The sequence below is a fragment of the Pelodiscus sinensis genome, chromosome 31 (genome assembly GCF_052426305.1).
Source record: "Pelodiscus sinensis isolate ZL-2025 chromosome 31, ASM5242630v1, whole genome shotgun sequence".
NCBI classification, from domain to species: Eukaryota; Metazoa; Chordata; order Testudines; family Trionychidae; genus Pelodiscus; species Pelodiscus sinensis.
The window spans coordinates 8,341,758-8,362,001 of NC_143082.1; the positions used below are offsets into that span (position 1 = coordinate 8,341,758).

The 20,244-nt window shown below is 52.2% G+C and overlaps 1 protein-coding gene across 1 annotated transcript in view; it reads right to left on the bottom strand.

Annotated features, from left to right (window-relative positions):
* Window positions 1-20,244, bottom strand: part of HACL2 (2-hydroxyacyl-CoA lyase 2) — a 38,965-nt gene that overhangs the window by 14,206 nt on the left and 4,515 nt on the right. Inside the window, exons 2-4 of the mRNA XM_006127999.5 lie at window positions 12,734-12,894; window positions 9,897-10,098; window positions 433-560 (exon numbers count right to left, since the gene is read on the bottom strand). Of these exons, the coding sequence (XP_006128061.4) occupies window positions 433-560; window positions 9,897-10,098; window positions 12,734-12,894 (491 nt within the window). The remainder of the gene's footprint in view (window positions 1-432; window positions 561-9,896; window positions 10,099-12,733; window positions 12,895-20,244) is intronic.

Consider the following 20,244-nt stretch of genomic DNA (forward strand, 5'->3'; position numbering starts at 1 on the left):
TGCCATAGCCATGCCCCTCCCACTGCTAGTGCAAGCCGGTCACTGCTCTCTTGTTGCCCTGGCTATGCCCTGCCCATTGCTGGAGTGAGCTTGTCACTGCCCTCTGTTGCCATGGCCATATCCCTTTGACTATCCATCTGGCAACGGGGCAGCAGAAATCCTTGGGCTGAGGGGACAAGACCTCACAGCCAACAGGAGATGGGGGTGAGAAATACAAGACGTCTCTCTCTTTTCCCCCTCAGCAGGATCTGTGCCAGACTGCTCCTGCTCCACACACCGGCAGCAACTGACCCTTCTGTTTGGACAGCTCCAGCTGCCCAAGGCTGGAGCTGGAAGTGATTTCCTGCTGTGGTGTGGTGGGTCCACCATAATGGGGATCCACCTGCTGCAGCATGGCATTCGCTCCTGCTCTTGGCAGCAGCAAGGACTCACCTTCTGCAGTGTCGCAGCTGCCCCGCCAATCAGCAACACTGGGGACTCTGCCATCTGGGCATTCTTCACAGCTGTCACAGTGTTGGTTACCCCAGGTCCTGCTGTTACTGCAGCAACTCCAACTGTCCCTGCAACGCAGAGCCGCCAGCCCACAGCAGGGCAGATTATATGAACTGCACTGCACAAGGCCTATAGCAGGCAGGCAGCTGGGTGAAGCAGCAATGGGAGTGGTGTCTAGTGGTTAAGGCAGGTGTTTGGAAGCCAGATGAGCCTTGATCCCCCAGGCAAAAAGAGTACTCAATGATCTGTGCATTGCTTGGCTGAGCTGCCACTTGTTGGTGTGAGCTGGCCATAGCCCCTGTTTTCATGGCCATGCCCCGCCCATTGCTGGGGTGAGCTGGTCACTGCCCCGTTGCCATGGTTATGCTCTGCCCATTGCTGGGGTGAGCTAGTCACAGCCCCATTGCTGTGGCCGTGCTGTCACGTTATTGGGTTTTAACATGAATAGGCAGATCATTGTTGCACCCACTAGTGTGTTTTTGCCCTAAATTTGGTGCAAAGTGGGCAATGTGAGATGTCAAATGAACACTCACACTATGCTGGCTCTATGCAGGCTACTCATGTACTTGTACAATATGCATGTGTAAAGTTGTGAATATGGGCTTTGTATTTATATTTTAAATGTTTTCTACAAGGAGGAGCGATTGCTCAATGCTGCATGGACAAAGGCTCTTAACGGTTGCCAATTGACACTTGAAGAGCACACAATGGCCTCCTGCTTAGAAAAGACACACCTAGGCTGTGTCTACACTGGCCACTTATTCCGGAAAATCAGCCGCTTTTCCGGAATAACTTGCCAGCTGTCTACACTGGCCCCTTGAATTTCCGGAAAAGCACTGACGATCTACTGTAAAATCATCAGTGCTTTTCCGGAAAAGGGCCAGTGTAGACAGCACAGATTTCTTTTCCGCAAAAAAGCCCCGATCGCAAAAATGACGATTGGGGCTTTTTTGCGGAAAAGCGCGTCTACATTGGCACGGATGCTTTTCCGGAAAAAGTGCTTTTCCGGAAAAGCATCCTGCCAGTGTAGATGCGCTTTTTCCAGAAATACTTATAACGGAAAACTGTTCCATTTTAAACATTCCGGAAAAGGATGCCAGTGTAGACGTAGCCCTAGAGATTACATAGCTCCTTGCATAAAAAGGACGGAAATTAGTTTGTGGATCATGTAATCAGTCCATTTTGGGAGGTACCAGCATACAGAAGAGGAATGGGTTTTCCCTCCACATGGGTAAAGATTATAAAAGTATCCTGGAGGTGCCTCCATCTTGTCTTCACTCCTGCCCTCTGCTCTAGAAGCACCTGGGCTAAGGACAGAGGGCCCGGAAGGATTCGTGGACCCATCCTAACATAGGATGTACTCCAGGGACTTTTAAGCTAGAAGTTTGGTAAGCTCTGCTAAAAGCCTGCATCAAGAACCTGATGACTGTTAAAGAAAGCACATGACATACAACAATCCCACTCTCAACCTTTTCTTTTTTTATTAATAATCCTTTGGTCTAAAGGATGGGTAGAGCGTGCTCTTTTAAAAGTAAGATCTGAGGTATAGACTGACCTGGGACTGTGGCTGGTCCTTTGGTACTGAGAGAACCTGTTTGGAGTTGGTGAGACTGGGTTTTATTACTTCTCACCTGTGTAAGAAGTGGTGCTGGCTATGACACAGGGAACACTGGGGTATTGAAGCGGTTTTGCTTGAGATACGTTGCTGGCTAGGATGGCGAAGGGGGGGGCCGCAGCCACTGGCCGCAGCCGGACCACAAACAGCCGCTTGCCGCCGCTTGCTCCCCAGCCGCAGCCCATCTGAGTGGCGCTGGCGCTGCACTGCTCAGCTGAGCCCCAGTGGGACAGGAAGGGAGGTGGGGCAGTGTTGTACATGGCCAGGGGGCGGGGCTGTGTACGTCATGGCCCCCCCCTTCCTCCTCCTCCCCCGGCCGTGGCACTGAGTGGTGTGCCCCTCAGCCGGGCCGCCGCAAGGGGAGGGGGGGCGGGATGTAAACAGCCCTGTCCCTTGGCCGTGTACGTCACCGCCCCACCCCCCCACCAGAGGGAGCCCACTTGGGATGGAGACTGGGATGGTTTACTCTGACTCCTATAGCAGTGGTCCCCAACGCAGTGCCCGCGGGGCATTTATGTGCGCCCGCCAAAACATCTGAGCTGCCCCCCCCAGCGTGCGTCACATGTGTGGTGCCGACCCCGGGTGCATGGCTCATGGGTGGCCCCTGCCCTGGATGTGTGGCACATGCGCGGTGCCAGCCCCAGGCACAGGGTGCATGGGTGGCCCCGCCCCCGGGTGCACGGCAAATGAGCAGCCCCGCCCCTGGATGCCCAGCAGCCACGAAAGGTTGGGGACCACTGTCCTATAGCTTCTGAACTTGCTCTGTGTTACTTCCTGACGGGAGTGGGAAGCTTGAGGCTGATACGGCAGTGGCTTAATCTTTTTATGGGTGAGCCCAATGTCTGCAGGGTTGTGTTGAGTCTTTCAATGTGTGTAACTGTGTCCGTTTACTTAGCAAAGAGGGAGGCCCTGTAAAAGGGAAGGTACTGAATTGACTGTTGCACTACTGTGGAGAGCAGTGTTTCCTGTAAGCTATGCACTTGGGCGGCCATGCAGGAGAGATTCAAATGCTGCCCAGCTGATTAGCAGAGCAACCACAGCCAGCAGCATGTTTCTACTGGAGGTGCACAAACAAACAAAATTTGTTCTGCATGCAGATGGAAAAAACTAGAAGGAACATTGGTGAGATCTGAGAAGAGCAGCCAAAACACCCTCTGCATGGAGACAGCAGTCATCATGGAATGGGTCACCAAGTCAGCCATGAGATGCCACCTGAAGTTCTGCTCTGGCAGCTATAGTGCTCTCTTTAGTGAGAGCCCAGACCTCCTTTTCTGAGGATGGACTTGAATTTAGACAGTGCCTGCCACATGATGATGTAGTGGGGAGAGGACCTGTCCCTGGAGCAGTGGCTAGACCAGAGAAAGAATCATTCCCAGATATGGTAAATGTGTCTACACTCAGCTACCAGTGCCTTGAATCACCAAGAACCCTTGGGCCCTTGGTACTGCACCAGGCTATGGGTCTTCTGACTGTTAGTGGGTTTTGTGGCACAAAGTCCACTGAAGAGGGAGAGCTGTCTATGCGGGGGACCAAGGTGGACCAACCACGGGCTTTCCCTTGTTGGGGCATGGCTACCCCTGGCATGGGCAGCACCAGAGCCATTGGGACATGGCCAGGGTAGGCAGTCAGGAGTGGGATGGACTATCCCACTCAGACAGAGCCTTTGGAGGTGGATGGAGCTGCTAATGCAGGGTCCGTGTCAGTTGCCTGCTTGATCTTCTCCTCCTGTGGGCCTGAAGACCTGCCTCTAGTGATCACCTTTGGCTTCTTATCTGGAGCCGAGGACGAGGATCAGCGATACGTGGCTGCCAGCTGTGCTAAAGCAGATTCCATCAGGAGAGCCTTCAAAAATGAATATCCCTCTCCTTTTCGAGCTGTGGCAGTTATCACTAAAGAGTGTTTCTCCCAAGCACTGTAGACAGTTATTCTGAGGTTCACTAAGAGGCATGGGCCAGCCACAGTTACTACATAACTTAAAGCTTGGGGAACTGGGTAAGCCTCCTCTCCAGCCAATGTCCCCAAGGGACTTACAACTTTTCTAAACTACAATAATTAACTAACTAGAGCAGTGTTTCCCAATTTTATTTGGCCGAGGAACCCTTTTCAGAATTTCAAGGAACCCCTAGGTTTGTCAAGCCCCCCCCCCCCAAAAAAGGGAGGGGGGGTGGGAGGAGACAGGGACCCACCAATTCATGAAAATCACATTCCTTCCCCGAGACACACACACCCCCACCTCCCTTCCGTGAGGCCTCATCTGCTCTGTTCCCCTCCTCTCCATCACTTGCTATCCCCAGCCCTTATACCTGTCTCAACCTAGTGAGAGTGAGGTCTGGGGTGGGAATGAAGGATTTGGGTGTGGGAAGGGGTGAGAAGTACAAGCTCTGGGAGGGAATTTGGATGCAGGAGAAGGGGCTGTTGGCTCGGGGAGGGGGCTCTAGGCTGGGGAGTGTTGGGTTCAGGTGGAAGGTTGGGGTGCTGAGCAAGCTAGGGCTCGTGGATGTGAGGGTGCAAGAGTTTGGGCTGGATATGTGAGGGACTCAGGGCAAGAAGTTTGGGAGTATGATGGGCTCAGGACACAGATTTGTGATGTGTGGATGGTGGATGAATGTTGTAGCAGAAGACTGAGGATGTGGGGATGCAGGAGTTTGGGGATGTAAGAGGCTCAGGACAGGAGGTTCCAGTGTATGATAGGCTCAGATTTGGGGTCAGGTGGTTCAGGAGTGTTATGATGCTGCAGTGAAATGGGGGTTTTGTCCCAGTTGAGGGCTTGTTGGCCAGGCTTCATTTTTAAATAAAATATATCAAATTCAGAAGGTTTTAGCATTGTCTTTATATATGAGAGGGGTGAGGAACCTGTTTTGAGTCAAAGGTCACTGACCCACAGAAAAGGCAGTAGGGGCCACACAAGTGAGATTGAAAAAACAAAACAAAAACCCTCCAAAAACCCCCAAGCCTCACTAATGTGGTCCCAGATGTGCTGGTGGGGTTAGGGAACAGAGTGCTAGTGGGTGCTGGGGCTGGGGAGAGGGTGCTGCTGGGTGGAAGGATGCTGGCTCAGGTGGCGGGGTGCTGGGGCAAGGTGCAGGGGCAGGCAGGTGGCAGGGTGCTGGGGTCAGGGACATGGTACTGCTGGGCACTAGGGTGACTGGCAGGGTTCTGGGACAAGGAACAGGGTGCTGCTGGGTGCTAGAGTGGATGGCAGGGTGCTGGGGCCAGGGCCAGGGTGGTGCTGAGTTTTGGGGTATGAGGCCAGGTGCTGGGGCCAAGGCAGTGCTAGGGTGGATGGCAGGGCTGCCAAGGAGCAGGATAGGGATGGGGTGTAGGATCTGGGAAGGAGGTGGAGGGCGGAAGGGGGCAAGGTCTGGGTGGTAGGTAGGGTGCAGAAGCAGGCTGGATATAGGGTGTCTGGCCAGGGGGAGGGAGCAGGAGCAGATTGGGGGTAGGGTGCAAGGAGCAGACTTGGGTAGGAGTTGGACCTCCCTGATCTGGCACCCTCTGGACCTGACTGGTCCCAGATGAAGAATTTTTGGTCCAGGGGAGGTCATTTCAGGGCTCCTGGTTCCGCGCCCGCCCCCCCTCCCCCCCCGTCCCCACTAGGCTTCTTTGCACCTCTATCCCATGAACCCAACTGAGCTGCCCACTCCTGCTGGTTCCTTGCACCTCCCCCAAAACCATCCCCCACAATCCAAGGGGGTGCAGCACTAGTTCTCTGCAGCCCCTCACAGCCCAGTTGAGCTGACCATCTGTTCTGTATGCCCTCCCCCATCCACCTCAGCCCAGCTGAGCCCTGCACTGGTTCCCTGCATGCCTCCCCCACAGCACAGCTGAGCCCCGTTTCCCTGCACCTCCCCCAAGCCCCGCAAAACTGCTGAGCCAAGAGCTGATTCCCTGCCCCTCACTCCCCTTGAGTCTAGCCCCAGTTTCCGGCACTTCCCTCCTCCTGCAGTCAAACTGAGCTCTGAGTCACAGTCACAGTCACAGTCACACACACACCCTAGCCCAACCCACCCCAGCTCCCCGAACCTCCCCACTCTGCAACCCAGCTGAGCTCAATTTCCCTGCACCTTCCCACAAACCATGCAGACATGCTGAGCCAGTGCCGATTCCCTGCCTCTGCCTTCCTCCCTCCCTTTGGCTGTGTTTACGCTGGCATGATCTTGTGCCAAAGCAGCTGCTCTTGCGCAAAGATTTGCTGCCTGTCTACACTGGCCGTGTGTTCTTGCGCAAGTACACTGTCGGTCTCATGTATGAAATAAGGACTTCTTGCGCAAGAACTACGATGCTCCCACTCAGGAATAAGCCCTTTTGCACAATTATTCTTGCAGAAGAGGCCAGTGTAGACAGGCAACATGAATTTCTTGCGCAAGAAAGCCCTATGGCTAAAATGCCCATCGGCACTTTCTTGGGCAAGAGAGCATCCACACTGCCATAGATGCTCTTGTGCAAAAGCACAGCTCGCACATGGCAGTATGGATGTGTTCTTGCACAAGATGTTCTTGCGCAAGAAACAACCAGTGTAGACAGAGCCTAAGAGTTTCTTCACATGAGCAAAATGAATTGTGTTGTGCACCAGTACTGAGTTCATGTGGCTTGTTTGGATGTGCCACACAAGTTATTAATAAATATTTTTAAACCTCGACCTTTTCCCTCTGCTGCCATGTCTCCTCCCCTTGCTCCATCAGCTCCCCTGGTGCCTGCTGCCCCCCCACTCTTCACCCTCCTCTGCTGTCCTGACTCCTGCTCTTCTCACTGTCCTCATACCTCCTGCAACCTGTCCCCCTCCACCAGCCCGTCTCCTACCTGTGCCCACTCCTCCAGTAGCCCCACTCTGATCATGTGAGCTACCCCTCCTCATCCCCTCTTCTAACACCTCCCTCTACAAACCTGCTCCGTGTCTCTCCTCTGATGGTGGTCCCTCCCCGGCAGTTATCTGCCCTTCTGCTTCACCCTCAGAATCCTTTGGCACCTGCACCTTCCCTTACCCCTGTACCCTCCTGGTGCCTCCCCCTTCCCTCACTTCCCCTGCCCCCTTTCTCCTCATGCCCCTGTGCCCTCACACATGACTTTCTCCATCCCGGCCTTCCTCATGCCCACCCCTTCTTTCAAGCCTTCTCCCAGCACCTCCCCTCACCCCTCTAGCCCCCAATGCCCTTACTCTGTCCCCTTCCAGCATCACCCTGTCCCCCTCCCACTGACCTCCCCTCCTGCCTTTTTCCTCATTGTCTGCACTTGGCCCCCTGGCATTTGTCTCTCCTCCACCCCTGTCCCTTTGGTGCCTTCCCCTTCCCCTCCGCCTCCGCACAAGCACCTTCCTCTCCCAGCCCTTCCCCTTTCCCTCTGCACAAGCCCCTTTCCTCCCATTCCCGTACCTTCTGCCTTCCACTTTGCAGGGCCGGAGTCTGTGCTCGGTCCCCAGACTCCGAACCCGCAACTCAGCCATGCAGCACAACACAGCGCCCAGCAGGTTTAAAATCCCAGGCCGTGTTACGTCACATCCAGGTGTCTCCCCACCCAATGGTTTGAGCACGCTGCTCAGGGCAGCAGCAGCCAGCAAGGGGGAGCTCAGTGAAGGTTGCACATGGCAGGGACAGGACCGGGACAGGGGAGAAACGCTCTGGGGCTGGGGTGGGAGGACACGCGGGGGGGGGGGGGAGGGGTTAGAGCTGGAGCATGAGCACCATGAGCCCACACAACTCGCCGCCCACGCGTCTGCTGGCTAGCTGGCTCTCTCTCTTTCAGAGGGGGCGGGGGAGTGCCAGCTCCTCACGGAACCCCTAGTTTTGCTCCGCAGAACCCCAGGGTCCCCGGAGCACCAATTGGGAAACACTGAACTAGAGGGAAACTATTGCCAGACAACTAACTACTTGAGATAAAGGCTTTATCAAAACTTCAAATTGAAAGCGTGGCCATGACAGGAGCACTAGGACAGAGATCTCCCAGCGCTCTATGTAAACCACCTTTATGAGTGGAGCAGCAAACAATGCTGTAACTTGCTGTGCTGGGGGAAGCAGGGTGTGTGTTTTACAACACACCTGAGCCAAAAAGTTACAGCACAGGAAAGTGGCAGTATAGACTTAGCCAAAGATGACACAATAGCAAGCAGTGAAGCACTGAAGTCCCAAACACGGTCACTGGTGGCAAGAAGGAACTGAAAATGGAGGGAGGTCTGGCAGGAGGTATGCCTATATAAAGAGGCATGTGCACACCACTCCAGGGGGTGTGGGAGCCAGCCCCATACAGATACTGCTGATGGAAATCGGTCACACTGCGGTGCATGAGGCTAGCAAGCTTACTTATGCTGAATAGCCATGAGCAAGCACTAGAATAGGGCTACTCAACACACGGCCTGTGGCCCCTTTCCATGCGGCCCGCGGTGCCTGACTGCTACCGGTTTGGGGGGGGGAGGGGTGGGTAGCAAGAGGCAGCAGAGCCCTCCCAGAAACAGAGCTGAATCTGCACATAAGGAGGTGTTGCCGGCCAGTTGAGGGAGGAAGAGAGGGGGAGGAGTGGGGGATGGCAAGAGGCGGCAGAGCTTCCCCCCCTCCCTCCCCAATGCTGTCATATGGGTAGAAATTAGGTAAATATTGAATTTTATTAATATCAGCAGGACTGACTTAAATGAGGTCTGTGTGTTGTGTAGTCTTGCCTTAATCTTTGTATTCATGCCCGTCAGTATGAAAGATACTATTTGCATATATTTGCATAAATACTTGCATATATTTGCAGCCGCGCTTAAGTTGCGGCCCTCAGCATGTGCTGTGGGTATCATGGCCCCTGGGGGCTTCCAAAGTTGAGTAGCCCTGCACTAGAAGGTGCTTATGATTGTTTGAAAACCACTGTTGCATTTATAAACATTGAATTTAATCTGCCATTTTGTTGCCCAATCACCCATGTTGCAAGCACCAAGGATGCTCAGAAGCCTGATGACTGCAACAGAGAAAACTGGATTACTTTCCAAGGGTGAAACTTGCGTATCCTGAACAACCATATCCTCTGAGGTGAGAAAACTGATTGATCTGAATACCATCTAGTATCTTTAAGATTCAGATTATGCACTTATTTTGTTTCCTGTGGTAACTAGCTGACTTTTTGCCTGTCACTAATAATAATTTAAAATCTACCTTTTGTAATCAAACTTGTTTTACTGTTTATCTTTACCAGTTGAGTTTTCCTAAAGCATTTGGTAAATCTGTTCAGGTTTACAAAGGTTGGGACATAGATTAAATGGTGAACCAACTAACAAATTTGCACTGATCAAGATGATATCTCTGTGCTGGGGGAACCTGGAAAGTGTCTTTCTGTGTGATTCATGAGTGGCTCTGGGAGCAGTTATGTAATCTAGCTGGGTGTGGGGCTCCATATGCAGTTGTGCTGAGTGATAACAGCACCTGGAGCGGTTTGCAGCTTGGCACTAGCAAGGCGTAATGAGAGACAACCCAGGCTGAAGAGTTAAGGGGGCATAGTAATCCCCCAGTCCCAGGCTGCACCCAAGGAATCCAGTGATACCACTGGGATAAGATGGTCACTGCCCCACTGTCATGCCCTGCCTTAGGAGGAAGGTCCCACAGTGTGTCCCACTGCACCCAGCTAAATTCATATAATGGAGTCAGTCCATCTGCATCCCCAACTCCCCTTTCTCCATGCCTTGCAGTCATAGTAATTCCCACCAGCAGATACAGACCGGTGAGCTGGGCACAGATGAACCGAGTTGGGACAGGGAAGAGCTCAGCCTACGGGAGATGTAGGGAGCACCCTAGACAATGTCCCTGAGATCATGAGCAGTGCATACCTGAGAGCCTGGCGACTGCATCGGCAGCAAACACAGCGGTGGCCTCGTGTCTCGTGTCCACCACACGGATGCCCAGCTTCTCAGTGGCCACCAGAATAGGTGAAATATGGCCTCCTACTAGTGTGAACAAGTAGCGCACCCCATGGGCCTTCAGGACCTCTGCAACAAGCTCCCCACCATGCCGGGTACTCTTCGGGTCTGCCTGAGAAGAATAGGAACCATCAGAGCCCCAACCCTTTGAAGTAGGAGGGGGGGTGGGCGCTGGGCTAGAATACAGACTGGCAGAGTGCTGGCCTGGCAAGGCAGGATTCTGGGCGGTGGTCAGGACACCAACTGGGAGTGCTGGGTTTGGGTGGCTCCCCATGAACACTGTGGGGGAACGTTGTGCAGGGCAGAGATGGTGCTAATGGCCAGAGGGCTGTAGCTCCAGCACATACTGGGATCCAGGGATAACCACTTAGGGTATGTCTACACTACAAAGTTAATTCGAACTAACAGCCATTAGTTTGAATTAACTTTCATAAGTGCTACACATGCAAACCGCTAGTTCGAACTTAATTCGAACTAGCGGAGCACTTAATTCGAACTAGGTAAACCTCATTCTACAAGGACTAACGCCTAGTTCGAATTAAGTAGTTCGAATTAAGGGCTGTGTAGCCCCTTAATTCGAACTAGTGGGAGGCTAGCCCTTCCCAGCTTGCCCCGGTGGCCACTCTGGGCACAACCAGGGAAACTTGTCTGCCCCCCTCCCAGCCCCAGAGCCCTTAAAGGGGTACGGGCTGGCTACGGTGAACGTGCCAGGTGCAAGCCTGCCAGCACCCAGCCAGCAGACCCTGCACCTGGCACAGCTCGAGCCAGCCACCCGCTGCCACCCAGACCTCCGCCTCTTCCTGGGACCAGGCTGGTGACCGGGGCCGCAAGAGGTGGGCGCCCGCCTGGTCTAGTGCGGAGATCGTGGACCTCATCCAGGTTTGGGGGGAGGCGTCCAACATCCACGACCTCTGCACTAGGCACAGGAAAGTGGCTGTCCAGGGCAGGAGAGCTGCCAGCCTGGCCACCCAGGAGCAGTTTGCATGAAAATCAAGGTGGCCCACTGAGACGCCCGACTCTGAGCCCTGAGCTTAGAACATAAGAATGGCCGTACTGGGTCAGACCAAAGGTCCATCTAGCCCAGTAGCCTGTCTGCTGACAGTGGCCAACACTAGCTACCCTGGACGGGATGGACCGAAGACAACGACCAAGCCATTTGTCTCGTGCCATCCATCTCCAGCCTTCCACAAACAGAGGCCAGGGACACCATTTCTACCCCCTGGCTAATACCACTCCATGGACCTAATCTCCATGACTTTATCTAACTTCTCTTTAAACTCTGTTCTAGTTCTAGCCTTCACAGCCTCCTGCAGCAAGGAGTTCCACAGGTTGACTATTTGCTTTGTGAAGAAGAACTGTCTGTTATTAGTTTGAAGCCTGCTACCCATTCATTTCATTTGGTGTCCTCTAGTCCTTCTATTATAGGAACTAATGAAGAACGTTTCTTTATGCACCCTCTCCACACCACTCATGCTTTTATAGACCTCTATCATATCCCCCCTCAGTCTCCTCTTTTCTAAGCTGAAAAGTCCCAGTCTCTTTAGCCTCTCTTCATATGGGACCTGTTCCAAACCCCTGATCATTTTAGTTGCCCTTTTCTGAACCCTTTCCAAGGCCAAAATATCTTTTCTGGGGTGAGGAAATCACATCTGTACACAGTACTGAAGATATGGCGTACCATAGTTTGATACTTCCCCTCCTCCTTGTTCCCCTGGCTTCCTCCTTCCAGCTCCCTCCTCCCAGGTTTCCCCCTCCCCTCTCCCACCCTCTCTCTTCCCCTCTCCCACCTCCTTTTCCCAGTCTCCCCAGAGGTTAATCCCCCCTCCCAGTTTTGTTAAATAAAGAGAGTTTCTATTTTTGACCACAAGTGTCCTTTATTTTGTACATCAGGAAGGGGGGCTAGGGAGGAGTAAGTGGAAGGAGGTGAGGGAGGAATGGGGTACGAGCCTCCGATGAGGAGGACTGGGGTGGCTACCTACGGAATCTTCCCCTGGATGAAAGAAGCTTCCTGGCTCCCACTGTCACTTCCCTGTGCTGCAACAGGACACTGATGAAAAACCAAACCTATGGGAATCCACCCTCCTACCCGTGCTGATGCTGGCAACAGCACCAACTTCAGAGCTGGGCACCCAGCCAGCACTGTTCCACTTTGACTGCCCAGCTCTGAAGAGAGAACCTCTGCCAGCAGCAGGGTAGAAGTACCACCCTACCACCCTACAATAGCTTTAGTGACCTGCCTATTGGGTCAGGACCCTGCTGGTTACAACACCCTGAAATGACAGATGTAAACATCAGAACATATTAAACTAATTTTAAAACCCTCCATCTGTGAAACTGACCAAAAATGGAGCGTGAATTTGTTAGGGCCCCTACTCATGGGACTCAAACACAGAGAGATCCTTTGATATCCTGCTACCCTGGGTGAGAGCTAGTGTGAGAACAGGCCTGGGAATATGGGATATCTGAGCACGAACGCCACAGGTTAGGGAGACCTTTCCACCAAACCCACAGATTTGATATAGGAATTGCCACCACCTGGGCATATGTGAGAGCTTATGCTTGGGGAACAGCCTTACCACGTGCACTGTCCTCAGCAGCCTCATCTGCACATAAGCGAGCAGCCACCAGTGCAGTGAGTCAGTCCTGGGATCTCAGTGCAGATGTTACCCAAACTCTCCTCATGCACCCACATCCCCTCCCATGGCAGGCATCTATGTAAAAGGAGGCAGGCACTGTCTCAGTTTTACCTTATGCCAGAGCTGGTAGATCAGCCCCAGTCTGTGAGCTGCCCCAAGCAGAGTCGTCCCCAGCAGCACAAGAAGCCAGGCACAGCAGCAGCTCATGCTGGGTGAGACAGCAGCAGGATCCATAGAGGCAACTTCAGGGGTAGAGTCACCAGCACACACTCCTGTTGCAAAAGGCAAGTGCAGAACAACATAACCAGTCACTCCCCCTTATGCGGTCAGCCACTCCCCCTTGCCACAGTGGCCAGGCGCCTCCGACAGAATGGTGAGCTCCTTCCCTGCCACTAAAGTGGCTGAGCCTTCTTCCCCTTGTCAGAGCAGCAAGACTCTCTTCTCCCTCTCACTGGAACAGATGGCCCCCTTGCCTCTCCACCACCAGAGCAGCTGGCCCCCACTTCTGCTGCCAGCCAGAACAGCCAGCCCCTCTTCACTCCCATGCTGGAGTAGTCAGACTCTTTCCCACCACAAAATCCCTCTTCTGATGCCAACTAAACCCTGCTGCTGCCCCTTGCACTTCTTTTTTTATACAGTTTGTGCATATCCCAGACAGTAGAACCATGGAGATATGGTAACGGATCAGAGGCCAGAGCTATCTTGCAGGATCTTCTCTCACCACTGCAGGTGTCTAAGGTTGGATATGGTGCTACCACTGGCTCTTTCGTCTGTCCCAGAACAGTATTAGATATATCAGAAAAGTCCTTAGTCAATGCATGCTAGGGACCTGTGGATACAGGATGTTCCATAGTGCTCCCAACTGTAGCATGCCTCCCAGCATGACAGGAGTTCACCTTGCCAACCCAGTGGGAGGAGGCAAGACACATTATCCTCATATTACAAATGTGGAATTAAGGCACAGCACAATTAAATGCCTTATCCAAGGGCAGCCACAGAGACAGTGACAGAACGGTACCCAGAAGCCCTGGATTCCAGATCTATTCTTTCTTCTAGACCCCCTTCTACGCCAACAGTTAAACTGCAGACAGCACAGCCTCCCCTCCCTCAACTAAAAAAAGTTAACCGGTGCTTAGCTTCCACCGGAAGCTAACTCCTCCCAGTGCCTCCTACCCACTGCAGTCAGCTGTTTCACAGTGTGCAGGAGGTTGGGGGGGGGGGGGGGGGGGGGGGGGAAAAGGGAGAGGAGGGAGGAGGGAGGAGCAGGGTATGCTCAGGAGAGGTGCAGGAAGAGGTGGGAAAGAGGTGATAACTTGGGGGAAGGAGTGGAGCCTGGCACAGAGGCAGCAAGAGGGTGGGAGCATGAGGGAAGACATCAAGTGGAGGCTAAGCCTGGGGCAGAGCAGTAGGTGCCCAGAAGAAGCTGGTGCCCATGGCAGGCAGCATTTGGAAATGCTGACCTGTAAGAGATCTTGGAAATGGACTCTGCACGTTCACCCCTTCAGGAACATACAGCCTTGCAACCTGAACTTCTCACAGTGGAGTTCTCTTGTGCCTCTCCCATTCCCTGGTCCTGACCCTTCAAAGGCAAGGCTATAAAAGCAGAGGTTTAGCATGTTCTGGGCTCAGTCCCTCCCACCACCTCCTCAAGGCCAAATGTAGGTAGGATTCTGAGCAAGAGGCAAGGCAGGTAGGGAGCATGAATATGCAGCATCTATCTTGAAGAGCCACAGTAAGTGGAGTGGGACAAGGAGGCCTTGCTAGGTAAGTGCTGCAGCGCCACCTCACCAAATACTGCAGCCAACCTAGATGCACAATCCAGGGATTAACACCCTGGGAAACCATGAGCTAAGCTCCAGGCAGCAGTTCTGTCTCTTACATATTGTCCTCCAAAATGACAATATGTAAGAGACAGGCCCAAGTCAAGTCTGTCCTTATGGTGTATTTATAACCCTTGTCAGTAAAGAGTCTAATCTACTTGGAAAGACACTGGGATGTGAGTACCTGATTTCTTCTCTCTCCTGCAAGAGACAAAGAATCTAGGTGAATCCCTGTACTCACAGACCTAGTCTAATAGGGTATGTCTACACTGAAAAGTTAGTTCGAACTAACGGACGTTAGTTCGAACTAACTTTCCTAGGCGCTACACTAGCGCTCCGCTAGTTCGAATTTGAATCGAACTAGCGGAGCGCTTAGTTCGAACTAGGTAAACCTCATTTTACGAGGATTAAGCCTAGTTCGAACTAGCTAGTTCGAATTAAGGGGTGTGTAGCCCCTTAATTCGAACTAGTGGGAGGCTAGCCCTCCCCAGGTTTCCCTGGTGGCCACTCTGGCCAACACCAGGGAAACTCTATGCCCCCCTCCCGGCCCCGGACCTCTTAAAGGGGCACGGGCTGGCTACGGTGCCCATGCCAGGTGCAAGCCTGCCAGCACCCAGCCAGCAGACCGTGCACCTGGCACAGCACAGAGCCACCCACCCGATGTCCCCCAGCCCACCCCCTCTTCCCGGGACCAGGCTGGCGGCTCCCAGGAGCTTGCCCTGGACCGCAAGAGGCGGGCACCTTCCTGGGCTAGTGCGGACATCGTGGACCTCGTCCACGATCTCCGCACTAGGCACAGGAAAGTGGCCGTCTAGGGTAGGAGAGCTGCCAGCCTGGCCACCCAGGAGCAGGTGTGCATGAAAATCAAGGGGGTCCACTGAGACCCCCGACCCTGAGCCCTGAGCTTACAATGGCCGTCCTGGGTCAGACCAAAGGTCCATCTAGCCCAGTAGCCTGTCTGCCGACAGCGGCCAACCCTAGGGACCCTGGAGGGGATGGACCGAAGACAGTGACCAAGCCATTTGTCTCGTGCCATCCCTCTCCAGCCTTCCACAAACCTTGGGCAGGGACACCACTCCTACCCCCTGGCTAATACCACTCCATGGACCCAACCTCCATGACTTGATCTCACTTCCCTTTCAACTCTGTTCTAGTTGTAGCCTTCACAGCCTCCTGCAGCAAGGAGTTCCGCAGGTTAACTATTTGCTTTATGAAGAACAACAACTTTCTCTTACTAGTTTGAAGCCTGCTACCCATTCCTTTCCTTTGGTGTCCTCTAGTCCTTCTTTATGGGAACTCAGGAAGAACTTTTCTGAATGCACCCTCTCCACCCAACCCCTGCTTTTAGAGACCTCTATCCTGTCCCCCCTCCGTCTCCTCTTTTCTAAGCTGAACAGTCCCAGTCTCTGTAGCCTCTCTTCATCTGGGACCTGTTCCCAACCCCTGATCATGTTAGTTGCCCTCCCCTCTCCCAGCCTCTCTCTTCCCCTCTCCCACCTCCTTCCCCCAGTTTTGTTCAATAAAGACAGAGTCAATGTTGGAAGAAACGTTATCTTTATTTTGTACATCAATAAGAAGGGGGGCTAGGGAAGGGTAAGTGGAAGGGGGTGAGGGAGGAATGGGGTACGAGCCCCCGATGGGGAGGACTGGGCTGGCTCTGCGGGCTTCTGGGGGTGGAAGCTCTCCTGCAGCCCCCCGATTGCCCCCTCTCCCCAGATGGCAGCCTGCGGCAAGTGCAGCCGGGCTGATGGCCGAGTGGTGTGATGTGCCCAGTGTGGGTACTCCGGGCACTCCAAGCCAGAACTTCTTTGCAAGCGGGGCACCCCTTAGAACTGTCTGTCCAGGGTGGGGGTCGGGACCCTTTAAGCGCAGCCCTCGGCTAGCCTGAGACAGCATCTCCATGCTCTAAGTCCTTCTCTTATGCCCTGCCGGCACTGCTTCCGGCCATCCTTAAGCCCTGTTCAGAGTCCACTCAATGTGGACTTGCTAGTTCGAATTAGCAAAACGCTAATTCGAACTAGTTTTTAGTTCTAGACGCGTTAGTTCGAATTAGCTTAGTTCGAATTAACTAATTCGAACTAAGTTAGTTCGAACTAGCGCTGTAGTGTAGACATACCCATAGAAAGCAAATGACTTCTTAGCATCCAATGTCAGCATCTTAATTAAGGAAGAACAAGGTCTAGGGGAAAATATTAGCAAGATTATGGACTGGTTAAGATGGAATTGTGTGTCTAGCCTGAGAAGCAATGCCGGATGTGGGTGAAGGATACACTCTCTCTTTGTAAACAGCCATATAAAGCAACCACGAGAGCCTTCATCTCCTTCCACCTTCATAGATTCTTACATGAAAGAGGCTCAGGAGAGCACCAGGAACTCCGTATGTGTGGCGAGTCAGTACTAGACTGAAGTCCCATATGCTTATAATGGTGCAAACACTCCACTGTAAACTGAAAAGAAACTGAGGCTGGGTTTGTGGTGGTGAGTTGCTCACAAGGAGGCTCTTTTCCATTTATGATCTTTACACCATTGAGCTGACTGTTTCTTAGAGTTCATTGGAATCTCCTACTCTTACAAAACAGGAGAGTCCCAGATCTGTCAAAATCCATAAGCCATGGTGTCACAAGGAGAAAATATGAATCTGGATGGCAAATCCAACATATGTGCTGGGTCAACAGGTGTGGAATTACTGGGAGAGGCTGATGAACTGCTTGTGACTGCTGCAGTAGATCTGAAAACTACTGTTATCCTGCCCAGAATAATTATGGCTTTGTTTAGACTCTGAATTGGAGGAACTGGGAATGGAGGAGCCTATTTTCCAGTGTAGAAGGAAGGCATCCAAGGTACACTGACCACCTGCTTCTGCTGGAGCAAAACCTCTGAGATTTAGAGTTGTGTCTTGTAGCAAATAAGCATATGTCTGGATACCTCCAGCAAGAGATGCTGCTGCTTTGCTGAAGTCAATCAGGACCTAGGTGTGGGGAGCATGTGAAGTCTCCTTGCCCTTTCAATCTCCCAACCTGACACTGGCTACGTCTACACTGCAGGCTTTTTGCGCAAGAACGGCTGTTCTTGTGCAAAAACTTGAGGAGCAGCTACACTGCACGCGTGTTCTTGCTCAAGTAAATTTACCGTAAAGCATCAGAAGAGAGAGCTTCTAGTGCAAAAGTTATTCCTCTCCCCATGAGGAATAAACCCTCTTGTGCAAGAAACCCCTATGGCTAAAATAGCCATCAGAGCTTTCTTGCGCAAGAGAACATCCATACTGCCATGGACGCTCTTGCGCAAAAGCGCATGGCAGCGTGGGCGTGCTCTTGCACAAGAGTTCTTGTGCAAAAGGTCTTGCGCAAGACAGCACCCGGGATTTTCACCTCCTTCCTAGGGGTGTGTGGGGTGGGGGAAATAATCAGAAAATACTGGACATTTTAGGTGTCTGGTATTTTCTGAATGTTTTTACCGGACAGGAGGCAAAAAATACCAGACTATCCAGGTCAATACCGGATACCTGGCAACCCTAGCCCGTGCTCCCTTCCAGTGCTCCCCCGCCCACGGGCCAATCAGGGCTTAGGGATGGGGCAGTGTGCAAAGTCTCCTCCCACCCTGCCAGGAGCAAACGGTGCTTCAAAGCACCATGTGCTCCTGGCGGGGAGGAGGAAACGTCCTGCACTTCCCCTGGGCCCAGGCCCTAATTGGCCTGGGGTTGGGGGAGTGGCAGGGCCTTCGCGGGCCGGATCAACCTGCTTAGCGGGCCAGATCCAGCCCACGGAGGCAAGGATACAGCACGCTCCCCAGCTCCCAGGTCCTGATTGGCCTAGGGGCAGGGAAAGTGCACAAGGTCTTCTGCTAGGCACTTTTAAAACAACTGGCATTTCTCTCTAGGGGGAGGGGCAGAAGGGGAAAGAATTTTCGTGCTCCCCCACCCCAGGCCAATCAGGATAGGGGTGGGGGCGCGAAGCACAAGAAGTCTCCTGGCCCCATCCCTTCCACTTGAGGTCCCTCCCCTTCCAGGGTGGCTCCCTTTTAAAAATTATTGCCCACCCCTGGGGTAGTCGATACAAACTGTACTGACTACACGATTAGCCAAATAACCGCTCTAACATTCAACATTCTTATCAGAGACTGCAGTTATCAGTGAAAATGCTAACTGCTTTGCTGGCAGGAGGAGAGATTCTTTGATTTGTTGGCATCACAAAAGAAAGGCTATTAGATACAGAACATGCCAGTGCCATCTCTGAGTGGAAACAAAATGCAGGACTATGTAGCACTTTAAAGACTAACAAGATGGTTTATTAGATGATGAGCTTTCGTGGGCCAGACCCACTTCCTCAGATCAAATAGTGGAAGAAAACTGTCACAACCATATATACCAAAGGATACAATTACAAAAAATGAACACATATGAAAAGGACAAATCAAATTTCAGAACAGAAGGGGAATGGGGGGGGGGGGGCGGGAAGGTAAATGTCTGTGAGCTAATGATATTAGAGGGGATAATTGGGGAAGCTATCTTTGTAATGGGTAAGATAACGAGATCCTACTTACGCTACATCGATGACATCTTTATGATCTGGACGCATGGCCAAGAAACACTGGAGACATTCCACAGAGATTTCAACAACCTACACCCCACCATCAACCTCAGCCTGGACCATTCTACATGAGAGATCCATTTCCTGGACACCACAGTACAAATCAACAATGGAAAATTAGACACCACTCTCTACAGAAAACCCACTGACTCATACAGTTACCTACATGCTTCCAGCTGCCATGCAGAACACACCATACAATCCATCATCTATAGCCAAGCCCTTAGATACAACCACAACTGCTCTAATCCCACTGACAGAGACCAGAAACTTCAGGATCTCTACCAAGCATTTATAAACCTCAACTACCCACCCGGAGAAATAAAAAAGCAAATTGAAAGAGCCAGACAAATACTTAGAAACCATCTACTTCAAGACAGACCCAAGAAAACCAACAATAGAACACCACTTGTCATCACCTGCAGCCCCCAACTTAAACCCGTCCAACACATTATCAATAAACTACAGCCTATACTGGAACAGAATACTAAACTCCAAGGCTGTGTCAACATTGGCCCCTATTCCGTAATAGGGATGCAAATGTAGCACTTTGGAATAGGCAAATCCGCGGGGGATTTAAGTATCCCCCGCGGCATTTGCATGAACATGGCTGCCGCTTTTTTCCGGCTTGTAGATAAGCCGGAGAAAAGCGCCAGTCTGGACGCGATCCTCCGGAAAATAAGCTCTTTTCCGGAGGATCTCTTGAAAGTAGGAATAAGAGATCCTCCGGAAAAGAGCTTATTTTCCGGAGGATCGCGTCCAGACTGGCGCTTTTCTCCGGCTTATCTACAAGCCGGAAAAAAGCGGCAGCCATGTTCATGCAAATGCCGCGGGGGATATTTAAATCCCCCACGGATTTGCCTATTCCAAAGTGCTACATTTGCATCCCTATTACAGAATAGGGGCCAATGTAGACACAGCCCAAGAGGCTCTGGGAGACAGACCCATAGTCTCCTATAGACAACCACCTAACCTCAAGATGATTCTTACCAACAACCACAGGACATACCACACTAATACCAACCCTGGTACCTTCCCTTGCAACAAACCCCGTTGCCAGCTTTGTCCACATATTCACTCTGCTAATACCATTATTGTACCTAACCAAGGGAGTTATAAGATCAAGAACACACATTCCTGCGCATCCAGAAATATAATTTATGCTATCATGTGCCGAAAGTGTCCATCTGCTATGTACATTGGACAAATGTCTCAG